Below are 16,256 nucleotides of genomic sequence, written 5' to 3'. Positions count from 1 at the left end.
ATAGTCGCAGCGCTATATAGCGCTGCGTCGTAGCCGGAATACGTTGTACTCGCCGTTTCTAAGGGAAATGAAATTGAAACCTCAAACTTTGGAGGAGTCAATCCTTTATATTCATGGAACCATTCTACTAACTTGTACCCATCAAAATGAATACTTTATTCTTTTGATGAAACATTTATCACGTATAATGTATAGTAATCACAAATCTTTATATAAAGTCAATTTTATAACTTCAGAAAGATTCAATTCAGCTAAATTTTTAAGCCATGTCATGGTTTAAAATATTAGCAGAATTTTATTGTATCATTCATATGTATCAATTCCAATACCCAGAGGATCAATTTCATGTTATTAGTGCCTACATCACGGTTAGCAGGACATTTACATAGGATTTTCAATCTTGGCGAAAAATATTAACATATATACATATATATATATATATATAATTTAATGAAAACTTACTATTTGTAGCTGTCGATGGTGTAGCCGCGGGTGTTGCAGGAGCTGTATATCCTGAAGAATAGGTAGCACTTTGAGTAGGATTAGATTGCTGATAAGCTGTACTTGATGCTTGGTATGTTTTAGCTTGTCCAGTAGTAGTAGCTTGTCTGGCTGTGCCTGTATAAGCACTAGTGGTGCTATATGCAGGTTTCGCAGCTTGATAATGTGTTTCTGTAGTAGTGTAAGTCGCTGCAGCTGCGGCAGGTTGCTGATAATAAGTTTTAGCAGCGTCGTATGTAGCTGCAGGTGCAGCACGCCCGTAACCGTAATCGTATGTCTGAGCCACAGTACCAGGATTAGCAGCTATAAAGAAAAAGGACCTTATGAAACTGGAATGTAAGCATGAAAATACTGGATACTGGACTCTATTTATGAAAGAAAAGAAAGATGAAAAATATGAAATTGATTAAAATGAACTTACCAGCGTACGTGGTCCCAGTAGCGGCTGCAGCGGCGGCCGCTTGATACGTTTCGTAACCTGTAGCCGCAGCAGCAGCGGGTCGTTGAGTGTACGTGGCGGCAGTTGCCGCTGGAGTTACTGCGTATCCCGCTTGACCAGTCTGATAAGCGGCTGCGCTGGTCGCTCTGTTCGAAAGAATAAATAGGTTTTCTTACAGACAAGGAATACAATGAAAAATGGAAACGCAAAACGAAAAAGACCTCTATCGGATCCGTGCCCGGGAGAGACGCTCGATGGACGCTCTACTCTCAGCAAGAAATGGCGGCCAAGCCGGCTGGGCTCTCGCGTGCACCGATTTTAACGAACAATTATTACTCCCGCCAACGTAGTTACCGTCACGAATTTTCGAAAAACTTAACACTAGCTACTTAATAATTATGGTATGCAATCGATTTCGTACCCATATTGCGTTCCGCCGTGAGTAAACCCAAAATAATTGTTCTGAGCCATCCTTCCTCGCAGAGAATCCCGGAAAGAAGGACAATGGAGGAAGTTGTAGGGCGTGCCACGAACTCGATAGAATGGCGGCGCTGCCGCGGCTCCTATTGGTTATTCTGTTGGAGCCGGGCGCAACAATTGCAAGAATGCCGCGCCCTCAGTGGCCGCTTCCACGAGAACCCTTCGTCGTCCTCCGACAAACTACCTCCGCGCAAATCAACGCGCTACCGTACTAGCCAGAGAAACTACCGCGAGAAAGTATTCACGAAGCGGACAGATGTATACGGTTAATTGAAACTTAACTTACTGCGTGTTTTCTCGTTATCTCCGTTATCCGGGGTAGTATGTAGTTTGTGTAATTTTCGCGGCTGGTGCGTGTTGCAGTGAACGTCCGGCGTGCGCAAGAAAGGGCTAGTTTGCCGGTGACGCGTGCGTTCAACGAATTATTTTTCACGCCCCCTATTAGTAACTGCATCTATCGTTTAGAATTGAAGCGCTCTCTAGTAGGTCTTATCATAATTCTAATGAAATCTTTTTCCACTCGCACAACCAATTTGAAAGTAATACTTACGTTCGATACGTAACCGTAAATATTTTAAATATTATTTTTTTTTTAATCATACAAACTCGCGATACATCATGCCACCGCAGTTAGCAAAGAAAAAGCATGCTAAATATTTCCAGAGGTTATTGCAAATTATGCCCAATTCATGTTCAGCAGAATTTGACTGCTCTAGACTTGCTGTGGCGTTTTTTGCTATATCAGGATTAGACATATTGAATTGCTTGAATGATCTTAGCGAACAAACTAAATTAGAGGCAATAGACTGGATCTATGGGCTTCAAGTAACCGGAGCTGGACCACGCTCCGGCTTTCAGCCTTCGACAACAATACCAAAGGATGCTCCAAAGTATCAATGTGGTCATTTAGCAATGACATATATTGGATTAGTTACTCTCTTAATTCTTGGAGATGATTTAAGTCGAGTCGACAGAGAATCTATTATTGAAGGAATGCGAGCATGTCAAAATCCAGATGGATCATTTACAGCTATTATAACAGGATGTGAAAGTGATATGAGGTTCCTTTACTGTGCTTGTTGTATATCTATAATTTTAAATGATTGGTCAGGCATTGACAAGACAAAAGCAATTGACTACATTTTAAAGAGCATTGTAAGTTTTTATCCTTTCCTCTTTTTATTTTACTTATAAAGAGTATTAACAAAAATTGGCTCTGTCTACTTAATTTTATCATAGCACAATATCTCAACAATGATTATAGTCATATGATGGAGCAATGGGCCAAGGACCTGGTCTTGAATCACATGGAGGATCTACATTTTGTGCTGTAGCTAGCCTATTTCTCATGAACGAACTTCATAATGTATTGACAAATGATCAATTAAACAGACTAAAAAGATGGTGTCTTATGAGGCAAGATAGTGGCTTTCATGGGCGACCCGGAAAGCCTTCTGATACTTGTTATAGTTTTTGGGTGGGAGCAACTCTACAAATGCTTGATATTAACAAATTATCAGATCCTGATGAAAATAGGGCATTCCTGCTTGAAACTCAAGATAATATCGTGGGAGGATTTGGAAAATTTGCTGACTGTCTCCCAGATCCTCTTCATACTTATCTAGGTATGTAGCAGATAGGATATCCATAAAAATAATGTACAATAAAGATAATATACAATATGAATACCTAATTTTTTAGGTTTATGTGGTTTAAGCCTCTTAGGAGAAACTGGTTTATGCGTAATGAACGCTGCGCTTAACATCTCTGATCGAGCGTATAAACATTTACTAAAAATTCATGAAGTATGGTAGTGCAGTTAACAGTCGTATAAAGTATTTGCAACAACTGAATATCATATCCAACGCACAGAGCTTAAAGTACGAAGGAAAAGTAACATTTTTGCATTTCCATGGATCCTATTTGTACAGTTTCCACAGATCCTCTGTGCCTAGAATTGTTATTCCAAAAGCGTCAATTAACAAAAATATTATGATTTTGAGGTATGTTATCAATTATTCTGTTTCAATTAAGACATTTGTTGAACATGTATCCAAAGCACATATTGAAAATAAGAGGAAAAACAATAGCATAATTTAAATGCATCTTAAAGTGTCATTAAGTATATACAAATTTTAAAAATTCTAATAAAAACAACAAAAAAATATGTACAAAGTATTTCTAATTGATACCCTACATCATAATAAAAATTTATAAAATTATTATTCAACTAGTATCTTTCACTTTTTTTGAGAAATTATTAACACAATGCTTCATCCAAAAAAGCATTGTATTATATTGTATCGTTAAATGAAGAAGTTTCGTGGTCAGATCCCGTTCTTTTATATTCACAATGACACCGTCGATGAATGAGCGCGTACTGCAAAGGAGAAAACTCCTTAACACTGCGAAGTTGCCCGAGCGTAGATGCCACATGCGCCCCACCTCGCGGAGCGATGATTCCATGGTAACCGGGGTGGGTTCGCAGACCACAACAGACGACGTTCGTTCGTTCAGTCGAATAGACTGTGGGACTTGAGAAGAGAGTGTTCTATCTTTGCCGGTGTGATTTCTCGTTTTTTTTTCGCATACATGTGTATTGTGTTCAATTACGTCTAGTTCGATAAAATATTTTTAAAGGTTCATCATACCGGTGGAATCTCTAACGCGCACGAAAACAAAGTGGAACGCAAACAAAACAATAGAACAATATCTATCCTACGGTTGTTGGAAAAGAGAAACTTCATTGTCAAGTGTTGGGGTCGCATTCGCGGCCCAGGCATCAGCAGAGGTTAGTGCGCGTCTAAAATTTAAATTAATTTGGTATGAACAAGACTGCTTCTTTACAGTCAAGAATGGAATCGCTAAACGATCGTTCAAACATACATAATTCAGGACAAACGTATTTACCGTCGGGTAATGCGCGTGATCGAAGAGAGTTTGTTCGATATAAAATTCATTTTTAAATTCTATACTTAATTTTAATAGTATTTCTTTTTAAGTTATTTATTTACATTTGAATTACTTTTTATTCTGTGAGGTCGTTAAAATTTGATATTTCACATCATTTCGTGATGATATCATGTTGGAAGTTAACTTCCATCAAAATAAAAAGAGCGGAAAAAGTTCACAGTATAATAATACATATATGTACTTAAAGATAAATAGAAACTTGGGAACTTACGAAACCACAGTTGGCGTATAACTCGCGGAAACGGAAAAGAGAATAGTTCTCGTACCATCACTCTTATCATGACATTGAGTCACGTGAAAAGGAAAGTATGTACAACACGATGGAAACTGAATTTCGCAAAACCGACGAGTCCGTTTAATTGCGTCAGTTAGTCGTGGCTGAATAGATGCATGTAACTTAATTCCGTATGTGCATTTATCACCGTGTAAGTGACGGGTACCAAGAGGAGTAACAGAGTAATACAAAAACATTGTGTATATTTAGAAAATAACGTCCAAAGCTTGTCCAAGGTATCGCGAATTAATCGATTATCAGTATAGCGTGAAATTTTCCACAGTATACGATTTTCATCCACGCAATCGTGCATATCCGAAGGCAAACAGAAAAGGGGGATAGAAATATGGGGTAAACATCTTTTTCGGCTCAATGTAAATCGCGCTTTAACGTAAATGAACCGTCTAGTCTACGGAATGTGAGCCTGTAAAGGCAACCTTAACAAGTAACCGTGCAATGAATGAGACTGTTGTACAACGGGCGTTCACCGTTCTGTTTCTAATTAATACCAGCACAATAGTATGGCTTTTCGCCAGTTATTTTTATCTCCGCAAATCCGTCTGATATGTGCGCTCTCGATGACTGCGACAACTTCATTTGCGGTACTTAACCAGTTGATTCGCGTTTCATCAATCAATCAATTTGCCTGAATTATGGGTTAGGTGCATATACAGTACTGTGCAAAAGTCTTAGACCATTTTATGTAGAAATACCAGACTAGAATACTTGATGTTATTTGCATTTTATTGTCATTTTTTAGAGAATCCAAGAATCTAAGTAATTTATGAAATACTTATTAAATTGAGGTAATTAATATTTTATGACGTCTCTTTTTACTATCTCATAATTTTTTAATTCTGCAATCCTCTGTTCAGTTTTTCTTAAGATTGAATCCCACTTTTTAATTTCGTTGACGTTATGTACCCCATACGTATTTTATAATGCATTCTAATGCGTTATATGTTCCGTGCACTTTTATTCGGTTAAAATTTGAACTATGTTTTATATTGAAGAATAATTAAGGTAACTATTTATGTTAAGAATGATGGATTTATTCACGATGTGCGACAGGTTGTAATTTGAAATTTCAATGCTATACGTATAGGATCAACTGTATCTTCAACCTTGAATAAGCTATCTGCTTAAAACAGAGGCAGCGATGAAAATATGTCCCTCCTAGAGCTCTGAAGGACACAACATTAATTTTGTTCTCCCTTTTTCATTATATGCATCTTGTACATTCTTCCAAGAGAGATCATAAAATTTCATATCCTATTTGTTTTATCACGTAATAAAATATTTTCTAACATTGAATATTTTTGTAGATTTCATAATATATATCTTTTTCGATTGCAAATATATGCAAATATATAAACGGATACGATGAATGAAATTGAGAATGAAACGATTTTTTTAGATTTTTGATAATCCAGTTCATTATCTAATTCTATTTAAAATTGCTTAAAAGCAGTCGCACAGTTTAAAGGAGCTAAAATAAAAAACTTATATATTTCAAAAATAGATATAATATAATATCTAAAATAATCACTGCACAAAAATTACTTACCAATTCTACATATAAAAATATCCTTCTCACATATTTGTACATTATGAATCGTATATTTAATTCTATTTAAAATTATTTCAAAATACGCATATGATCTAAAGATCAGATAAAATACTCTTCTCACATACCTACACGCCGAATCAAATACGTTTGAATATCGAGAAAAGTCGATATCGCGAGGACATAGTCCCGCGCTCGTTAAGATCGTCGAAGGATTACAATTGAGATTCGCTCGGCAGATAGGATAAAAAGTTGAAATTGGATACGATTCCGTGAGAGAATCTTGCGTGTGCAATCGGCGGGATCGATATCCAAAAACGACCGCTACAGGCTACAAGTTAGCCAGGCAGGAACGTGGACCTCTCGAAAGTCGTATTTAACAGACGAACGCGTGACCTTTGTGGATAGAGTATAATCCTTCTCGTAACTTTGTCCATGTGAGCACGTGCGCACCGCGTTGTGTACGACATGTGCGTTCGTGCACACACACGAAGCTGAACACATCGATCGAAGGGCAGGTGGTGGGTATATTCTCAGACAAGATGCTCAGTTTAACAAGGAGGTTCGTGCCAGTTGCACAGCTGTCGGTGTGACAGCTGCATCTTTCGAAATAAAAAGAAAAACGTTAAGGAAATTGAGGGTTGGGAAGAAGACGAACGTTGCCACTCGATTTGAAATCGTTTGATGATTCGTTATTTTCAATTGTTGAAAAAAATAAATTGCAGTATTACTTGATTTGATTGATCTCTTTATGTGATGCTTTGCCTGATGAAATATACTTTTTAGTTTAATCGAATTAGCTACATATACACATATATTAGAATATCATTTACGTGAATTTATCGGAGCGTAAACAGTTTATATAATTGAAGTTTATATAATAAGAATCCGCTGATTCCGCTTATTTTCTATGATACGATAGTTCACGTTCAGACATGTGGATTCAATCGACTAAAATTTCTTTTAAATAAATGCAGTGTATACGTACTATATAAAAAAGTAACGTTAAAGAAAGCGAGGGTTAGGAAATTGCCACTTGATTTGAAATCGTTCGACCATTCGTTACTTTCAATTATGAAAAAACAAAAACAAAAAATAAATAAATTGGAGTAACGCTTGATTTGATACCTCTACATAATGTTTTGCGATGAAATACACTTTTCAATCTCATCAAATTAGTTATATACATATGTATATATAGTAGAATTGCGCTTACATAAATTTATCGGAAGTCAAATAGTTTATATAATTGGAGTTCGTGTAATAGAATGATTCTCGTTCATATAACAGTTCACGTTCAGATAAATGGATTTAACCGACAGAAATTCATATAATCGGATAATTGAACTAACGTTCAAATAAATGGGCTTGGTATAAGTGGCGTTATATAAACGTATGGAAATATCGTATAAACGTAAAGGAAATAACGAAGTGGGAAGAAAATGAAGATTGACTTTCCATTCGAAATCATATTGCGACTATTCATTACTTCCAACTATTGAAAAAACTAAATTGGAATCAAATTAATGATAATGGAATACATTTTTTAATTCCATCAAACTAAGTACGTTATTGTCTCACTTGTAAGGGAAATGATGGTTCGATGACGATAACGACGGTTTAATAACTCGAATCGTTGAAGATATAAGTCAACATAGGAGACTCATTGGATTATTATTCTTATTTGGAAAATCCCTCCGTTTCGTAAACTTAATTGCATATGACGCTGTTATCAAAACTGTCATGAAGAAAGAGTGATGGATCATTTGCGCTCCAAAATCGTTTGACGAGAGTACCGACAATTCCATTACCCGAATTGCTGAACAAACAAATTAAAACGAATTAACTATTTCCACGTGGACTGTTCTAATTTAGAAGGTTCCTAAACTTCACAAATCTAAGAAACACATAATGCGATATATGAATTTCAACGATTCGTTGCTTCAAGCATTTAGAAATATAAGTTTACCATAATTAAGTATAGGGTAAATATCGATATAATCGCACGTGAAAATTGTTAAGGAAATTGAAGATGGAGAAGAAATTGCAGATCATTATTACTTAATAAAGACAACAGCGATAAGCTTAACAAAATAATAATCATTCGTCAAGAATATAAAAGTCCATCCTTTTGAAAGAAATAATGAAACGTTTCCAATTGAGTTTTTTCGCACCGTCATAATTCTTTAATTTTATAGATTCGATCACGTGTGAAATTGCCTCTCTAGATTCAGATACAGTTATTCAATACGACGCAATGCGAACAAAATTGCCTGCAAAGTTCAATTTGCAAGCAGGCAAGAAACGAGAGTGTCGCGTGCACACACGACGTGTACATGTTCTTGACGTTAAAAATAATGTTCGTGCATACGTTAGAAAATTGTGGACTGTTAGGTCCTATCCTTCGACACATCGCGATAGAACGAAGCAGATAACTAATTATAGAAATGACGAACCTCCAGCCTACTCGGAAATATACCTGCAGTTCACCTGTTTATCTACGCTTTTTAACTTCTTTACGAAATTATTGTCTCTATTTCGCATTAGCTTAAAACATGAAACCACGAAGAATTCACTTCTGTCATCTAAATATTTTAAATAAATAATTTAAATAATCGTATAACTTTTCGAAAGAAGACTATACTATAAAATAGTTATTTTAATATCTTCTGTTAAATTTCATTTTAGCAATAATTTTTGTGTATTTATATACAGTTTTATTCATTATTCAAGTAATCATGATTATTAGTTGTATCAGTAAGATAACACAGTTCAGAAATGCATTAGTCAGCAATGATTCATCGCGGAAACCAGATTTATTGTATAGATATTTAATGTTCGAGCGAAGCAAGAAAACGAAATTACAGAAAATTTCATGGAGCCACCGATCTGACACGGATGAAGATCAGAATAGAATCTTTGACCTGTTTTTAAAGCGCTACCGGAAACTATAAACTCCGTATCGTATCTCTTGTCTCATTTTATGCGAGTTATGGTACAACACTGTACAAATATATGCTACCGTTAAAAAATATCCCCAGACACTTGCTCACCTTTGACAAGGTGTATTTTAATTTAACTTGTAGATAAATTATAGATAAATCGAATTTCAAGGACTTTAATATTTATAATCGTCGTAACTACATATAATATAATATCGTTGTTTTAATTAAATTGTTTTTCAGAAGCCAAAGTACAATAATAAAGCCGGAGTTTGTTATCATCGCGCGTTTACAGAATTACAAATAAAAATGATGTATTGATAGATAAGGACTACGTTCCGTATTATTATTTTGTTATTATGACGTGATATAATTGGTTTTAGATAACTACTAGACATACAATTAGATATTGATCCCTGTAAGTGTGAAACAAGTTACGGAAAAGTTATTTATCCCAATATTATATACATAGTTTCTAAATTACACATTGATAAGAAAAGTTTTTCTAAACCTATATATTATTATTATTATTATATTATTATTATATTATTATTATTATATTAATTATCGAATTTAAAAGATTGAAAATTGTTTCGAGGAAAATGTAGTTTCTTTTTTTTCCGGGTCGTTGTTCCAATAAAAGAAAGTGGATCACTTTAGAAAATGTATTCCAATTATAGAGATCTTCTGATCAAAACAAAATACGTAGCTAGTTTGTACTGATGAAAGAATTTGTGGACCGTGCATCTTGAAATTTGACGATGTCAATAGCGAATAATGCGCTTAATATGGATACTCGACAACCGCCTAATGGCGCGCTAGTAACTCGATCTATTGTAGTTAGGAAACGACCAAGCAAAGAGAGCGAAAGTTCTGCCAGCGATCGATCATTTGTTTTAGTCGTACGACTTTACGGTGTTTCCCAGCAGGACAATACATCAATTAAATCCTTTCAACTGGAATTTAATTTCCTGCTTTAGAATTGTATTGAATAGATTAGATATTGTCTGATACACATTAGTTGGGTAGTTTTATCTATACTATACATATATGTATGTATCTAGAAAATCATTTAAGAGTTATCTAAAAATTATTTAAAAAATAACTATAAGAATTTATCTATAAATTATCTAAAATTACTTACATAGTATTTTAGATAAGAAAACTAGTTTATGATTAAATTATTTCTTTTAGATAGAAACAATATTGTTGAAGTCGGTCTTGAAGGGATTAAATATCATTTCAAATCTGTTATTTGCGTGTAATGCTTTTACTTTTATAAAATATTTCATTTTGTTTTACTTCAAACTACCGTGTACTAATTCTTGCATATCGCAAATATCGTTCGATGTGTGTTCGAGTGTTTAAGCGGTACGAACGATTTAGGATACGACTGGAATAGGACTCTCGTTTCAGTATGATCTACTACCTCATAAATCAAGTATATTCACCAAAAGAGTTACAAATTTTATTGGTTTATTTCGAAATTCAATAATTTCATTGGTTAAATGCTTCTAATAGAATTTGCGCACAATACTAGCTGCTAAACATACGATAATGAATTATTCTTATTAGAATTAATCAGGATTAGTTGGATGAATCAGTCACGATAAATTTAGATATGTTACCTTTGACGTTTTAAAGTAATTGAGTACCATCCCTAAAGTGAAACCTCAATTTATTTATTACACTTCCGTGTAATTAATGTTCCCACTTTAAGAGCCACTCTATTATCCAGACCTTTTTCTTTTTTGTCTTAATTGCTTACTTTTATGTAACACTGTTCATATAATTATATAATATTACATTACTTTTGTAAAATTATAATTGCAGTATTTATCTAATAGTTTGTGCTTTATCGCTGCCGTCTAAGTAATTGAAAAATTTAATAAAGATTGGATTTGTTATGAATCCACGGTTTTCGATCGATACAAAAAATATCTACCTGGGTTCTCATGCACAATTGAACTAATATTATCGATGAAATTACAAGTTATCAATAGATTATCAATTTTAAATTACTAATCTTCATAATAAAATAATAAAGAAATTTCATAAATTACGAATTATTCGATTGCCCTATTTGACATAAAACTATAAAATTATAAAAAAGAAGCTTATAACTTACAACGTACAGCTTGCAATTTAACGATTCACTAATATTTTTAATTAATAAATCATTTTGTGAAAAGATGTTGACACAATGTGGTTTCTTAGATTTTTTTATCATATATGAACTTAGTAGATGACAATACATTTAATCTGAACGATCATCCTGACGATCATAGATCGAATCACGCGCGTGAGTATTTCCAGCGTTTCGATAACTCGAGTGCTTTAAAAGCGCTTCGGACGTTCTCGAATGTCTTAAGATCAGTCGAATGCTCGAAAATCTTGAAAATTCGCATTCGGGTAAAATGATAGGGAATTTTGAGGTACTCTAATACTCGATCGATATCGATATTTGTCATGTTCTCGAAATACATATCGATCTAACCGTATCGAGACTAGGTAATATCCCGTAGCGCGCATCCATTTGCCCCTATTACGTCGATAAACGAGAATGAGAGTCTCTGGCTTGCCTTGACGCTCCTTACAAATCGATCCAACTTCCATACAACTATACCTCTTCGATATAAACGTCTATATGTGTGTGTATATACATATATGATTATACCTCGCGACGACAAACCACACGCACATTACGTTCCATTTCCAGTGTATCGGGTTTGACCTCAGTTATTGACATAAATTACACGAATGAGGGAGCATGTATGCTGCAACCTATTTAATTCTTTGCCCTCCACCAACTTGCACCGATCGTTTGTTTTCTTTCCTTTCTATTCTTCTGTTCCATTCTTAACTATTTTGTAATGGTAATTTAATTTTATAATGATAATTTGATCCTGAAATAAAGAATTGGAGCCTAACGGTGAAATTTTATGGAGATAATTGGAAAACAGGGATAACTTTTTTTTCACGAAATCCTTATAATTACTGAATTGTATCGGTTTATCTGCAATATTGAATACACTATAGGTACTTGAATTAATTCAATGTTTATTTCATTGCAGTTTCAATTAAAATTTTTATAGATTGGAAAGTACGTGAGTTTTAAGAATTTTTGTGAAACTTTGAAATACCAAATAACAGTTATAAATTTCTGACTGAATTTAAAATGACATCTTCGTTTAGCTAGACAGTTTCGCTTCTATTGCAAGTATGTACATACATGTGGGTGGTTGATGGCACGCGTGGCACGGAATGCGTGTTGATGTTACTTTAAAGGCAGAGCATGTATATTGAATAATAAATAATAATAATGTTCCTACTTCTCAATCTGCTAACGTCTGTTAACAATCTGTCTCAATCTGCTAACGTCTGTTAACAATCTGTCTCAATCTGTTAACGTCTGTTAGGCACCTCTTATTTCCAAATGAAAGCAATGCTTATAAAGATTAAATGACAAACAAATATAAATATATATAATAGAATGTAATATAAATATTATAATAGAAATATATTGTTATTCTAAACATAAAAAAAATATATTACAATTTCAAAAAACCCATAACTCGCTTTACGTATGAAGCTATTTCTCACCAACTCACATGTTCTTTACGAACATAAAAATGTGTTTTTTCAGGTGGCGTGGGGGACGGCAGTGATGGAATTGCAGAGCTGGCTGCTCTATCATCTTGTAGCTGTAACCGACTGCAATCAAGGTATACAAATGTTAACTGTACGATGCTCTGATTCGTTCCCATGAATAAGAACACACGCATTTGCACAACGCGCGCAACATCATTTTATTATGTGTTGCCATATTTAATTTATTTGACATAATATCGTTTTATGTATATGTTTTGCTAAATATTGATTCATTTTACATCCTTGCTTATTTTAGTTACTTTTGCCTGAGTTTCGACCGTGCTCACAGAACACTACTTTATTTCATTCACAATCCCGTTATCGCCTAGAGGAAACAGCGGTCTACCAATGTTTGATGGTAAGTTCTGATCATACACACATTATAATGCAAACTATCATTTTTACTATTTTCGTCTGGATAAATCAATAAGATATCACATTTTACGTTATTTTAACTAGTATATATATATATACTAGTGTAGTGTGTACTAATATATAAATGTATATATATACATACATACATACATATACATACATTGGTACAGAGTATATTGAAGTAGTTGAAAAATTTCTAACATAAATTCTATGAGACAAAAGAAGGAAAAAGATTGCATAGACATGATTTGAAAACGATATAGGTTTCACTTTTTTAATATACATTTGGATGTAATTTGTTGAATATTATTGTAAATTTTTTGTCATATTATTTTTTATTGCATTATTTATTATGAATGTCTTATTATTATATTTCACTCTAAGAAAATATGGTTCCCAACATTACATGTATATACATGATGTTTATTAAGCCATATCAATCTGAACTGAACTGATCAAACTGAAATTAATAATATATTAATAATATTTATTGTATAGTTGGGTATAATTTGTAAACAAAATACTTTATCTTTGTGTTATGAAAATGTGTACATTTTGTGCATAACAGTGCCTCATAATTCTCTTAGATAAGTTTCATAAGCTGTTACAAGTACATACATGTATTAAATCTCGTAAGAAAGTTTTTTAGTATTTAATATAAATTCGTACTTTCATACCGCTTCAATACATAGAACAGTTAACTTATAGACTAACTTTCCTAATGCACCCTTTGTACTATTTTCACAAGTCGATCTTTTCATGCAACAAAAGGATCATTATTCAACCCCATATCTCCCCGAGCAGATGGTACAGCGTTTGCAATTTTTTCCCCAGTGATGCAGTCGGCGACTACATTGAACGGCGGATCTTATCCCGCCGGGGGCACCGGAAGCCGCGCTCGTGATTTAGGTCTTCGTGCACAAAAAAAACTCCTCGGCAGAGTCGTATCTACAGGGGCCGGAAGATCATTGCTGATAGATGACGCCACTACGTCACTTTTGGACAATCTGTATAAGCTTATGGAAAGAGCCGCGAAAACCAATTCTAATTTAGACAAGAAACAGCCTGAAAAGGTTTTAAAGAATATCGTTAAATTATCCATTAAGGTACTTGTCTCTCCCTCGATGATTGCTGTGACATAGATATGCAAAGTAATCGCGATTTTATTTCTCATATTCGTTAAATACTTTCATTTTAGGTGGGTCTCCTACAACGTAATCAACAATTAAACGCCACCGACGACGCGAAACTCGTGGAAATAAGAACTGCCCTTAGAGCTGTAGCAATGTCTGTGGTCTCGTTTTACGAATTGGAGTTCAGTTTCGATCGGGCGTATTTAATCAAATCGTTAGAACGATGCAGAACCGCGATACAGGCACTCATAAAGCCACATCTCACAGACAAGTCTCAAGATCGGTGTGATCAAGTGTTCGATTTCTTAACGCATTCCGACTTCTTGGACTCCGTTTTTAGACAGGATTCGGAACATAGATCTATCCTCGGGATGCTAGTTAGTGATATCAATAAGGCCTTAGATGCTGGGCATCTTTGATTCCTTTTTAAACATGACTGCGCTTTCGTGACTAACGGGGAGCATGAACGAAAATTACCAAGATAATTAAGGGAGGATAATAACTCTTCTCCCTGATTATTTTTTAGAGAGAAGAAAGCAAAGGAAAAGAAAGAAGTGTACGTGTGATACCAGTTATTTGCGATCGCCTGTGTAAGAAAAGATAATGATAAATATGTTTTCGACGCGAGAAAGGCTTTTGAAATATAATGTTTGTCGTGAGAATCGATCGATTTCACACAGTAGTGCTCACCAATTTATGCAATAATTGTGAAATACTCTATTTATTTTCAGAATGTATATTGTTACGATCAGTGTATATTTATTTACGAGACTTGTGCGTTAGGATATCAATTGTCAATCTATACCAAAAAAAAAAAAAAGAAATGAGCTTATTTATGCCCCAAGATGGGTTTATAGTAATTACGGTAGAAACTACTTTGTTAATCCCGACAAAATAGCACGTAAAAGAAACAATCTGTCATCGCTAAGGACGCACTGACAGAGATACGTGCTCCAAAGATATCCTTTTGAAGGTATAATCTTTCACTCGTCAAAGAGCTATATTCTGATACTCTGACATATCGACGAGTGTATCTACAAAGACGGATTGCCCTCCGTTTTTACTCACATAATGCGCATCTATACATTTTCGGCACACAAAATAAATACAACATATCTAATATAGTTATGGCAAAGCCTCGATAATTAAATTGAACATTTACATTACATGTACTACAAGTATGTTGCAGTGTCGCGTGTTTTGTATACATTATACACTCTTTACACGTTGTTTGTGATGATTCTAAGCGAAATAAAAATCTTGTATTGATATATATATATATATAGTATATATATATAACATTAATAAATTATTTGTAATGAGACAAGTCTCTCTCTTTCTCTTAATATTCACTTTAGTGCGACTAAAGAAGAAAAAACTGATAAACGCAATTGTGATTAATGATTTGACATATTTATTTACATAGATTATTTAATGCACACACGCGCACGCACACATATAAAATTAGTGCAATTTGTTCACCAATCAAGTAGCACTGCCTGTACGAAATATTTAGTATTTAATATATTAAATAAAAGTACGGAGAAAAAGTAACGTAGCTTGATAATATAATTTATTCTAGGAAAATGTATATATTTACTTATAATTGTTACAATATTTTAATTAGCAACAAAAAACAAGGATAATCTAGTTGTAGTTTATGAGAAATTTTTATACATATATTAATTGCACTGGATATTTTTTTAACAATAAAGAACGCAAGTTTTTTTTTAACAAAATTTTGAATGAGCTTATAAGCAATTTATATATTGTCCGCATATACTTAACGTAAGTCATAAATAATTTTTGAGAGGACGTTTTGCTACAGATCTAACAAAAACACAACCATACAGAATAGTATATGATAAACTTATGATCTTATAATACAAAAAAAGAATACATTATACACGTGATACATTTT

The 16,256-nt window shown here is 33.9% G+C and overlaps 3 protein-coding genes across 6 annotated transcripts in view; 2 read left to right on the top strand and 1 right to left on the bottom strand.

Moving 5' to 3' along the window:
* LOC100747494 (zinc finger RNA-binding protein) overlaps positions 1 to 1,560 on the bottom strand; it is a 9,223-nt gene extending 7,663 nt beyond the window's left edge. The window contains exons 1-4 of one of the 2 annotated variants that reach the window (XM_003491071.4): positions 1,362 to 1,560; positions 923 to 1,086; positions 463 to 804; positions 16 to 58 (exon numbers count right to left, since the gene is read on the bottom strand). In XM_003491071.4, coding sequence (XP_003491119.1) covers positions 16 to 58; positions 463 to 804; positions 923 to 1,086; positions 1,362 to 1,411 — 599 coding nt within the window. In that variant the 5' untranslated portion in view covers positions 1,412 to 1,560. The remainder of the gene's footprint in view (positions 1 to 15; positions 59 to 462; positions 805 to 922; positions 1,087 to 1,361) is intronic. The other variant, XM_012387974.3, reaches the window with a different exon arrangement.
* A 35-nt stretch (positions 1,561 to 1,595) lies between these two features.
* On the top strand, positions 1,596 to 3,587 carry LOC100747373 (geranylgeranyl transferase type-1 subunit beta). The gene is made up of 3 exons (XM_003491070.4): positions 1,596 to 2,575; positions 2,685 to 3,045; positions 3,122 to 3,587. Exons 1-3 carry the CDS (start codon positions 2,039 to 2,041, stop codon positions 3,232 to 3,234), a joined length of 1,011 nt encoding a protein of 336 aa, XP_003491118.1. The 5' UTR covers positions 1,596 to 2,038; the 3' UTR covers positions 3,235 to 3,587.
* A 272-nt stretch (positions 3,588 to 3,859) lies between these two features.
* Positions 3,860 to 15,877, top strand: LOC100747253 (tumor necrosis factor alpha-induced protein 8-like protein). Of its 3 annotated transcripts, none has more exons than XM_024368986.2 (5): positions 3,860 to 3,983; positions 4,061 to 4,211; positions 12,823 to 12,901; positions 14,037 to 14,308; positions 14,401 to 15,877. In XM_024368986.2, exons 3-5 carry the CDS (start codon positions 12,844 to 12,846, stop codon positions 14,752 to 14,754), a joined length of 684 nt encoding a protein of 227 aa, XP_024224754.1. In that variant the 5' UTR covers positions 3,860 to 3,983; positions 4,061 to 4,211; positions 12,823 to 12,843; the 3' UTR covers positions 14,755 to 15,877. The 3 variants fall into 3 exon arrangements, with proteins under 3 accessions (XP_024224754.1, XP_024224753.1, XP_024224755.1); XM_024368987.2 differs by adding an exon at positions 13,084 to 13,185 and having other exon boundaries at positions 3,895 to 4,211; XM_024368985.2 differs by having other exon boundaries at positions 3,891 to 4,211.
* The last annotated feature ends 379 nt before the right edge of the window (positions 15,878 to 16,256 follow it).

Source organism: Bombus impatiens, unplaced genomic scaffold (assembly GCF_000188095.3).
Source record: "Bombus impatiens unplaced genomic scaffold, BIMP_2.2 scf_0503, whole genome shotgun sequence".
In the NCBI taxonomy this organism is placed as follows: domain Eukaryota; kingdom Metazoa; phylum Arthropoda; class Insecta; order Hymenoptera; family Apidae; genus Bombus; species Bombus impatiens.
This window is presented reverse-complemented; position numbering and strand designations above follow the sequence as displayed.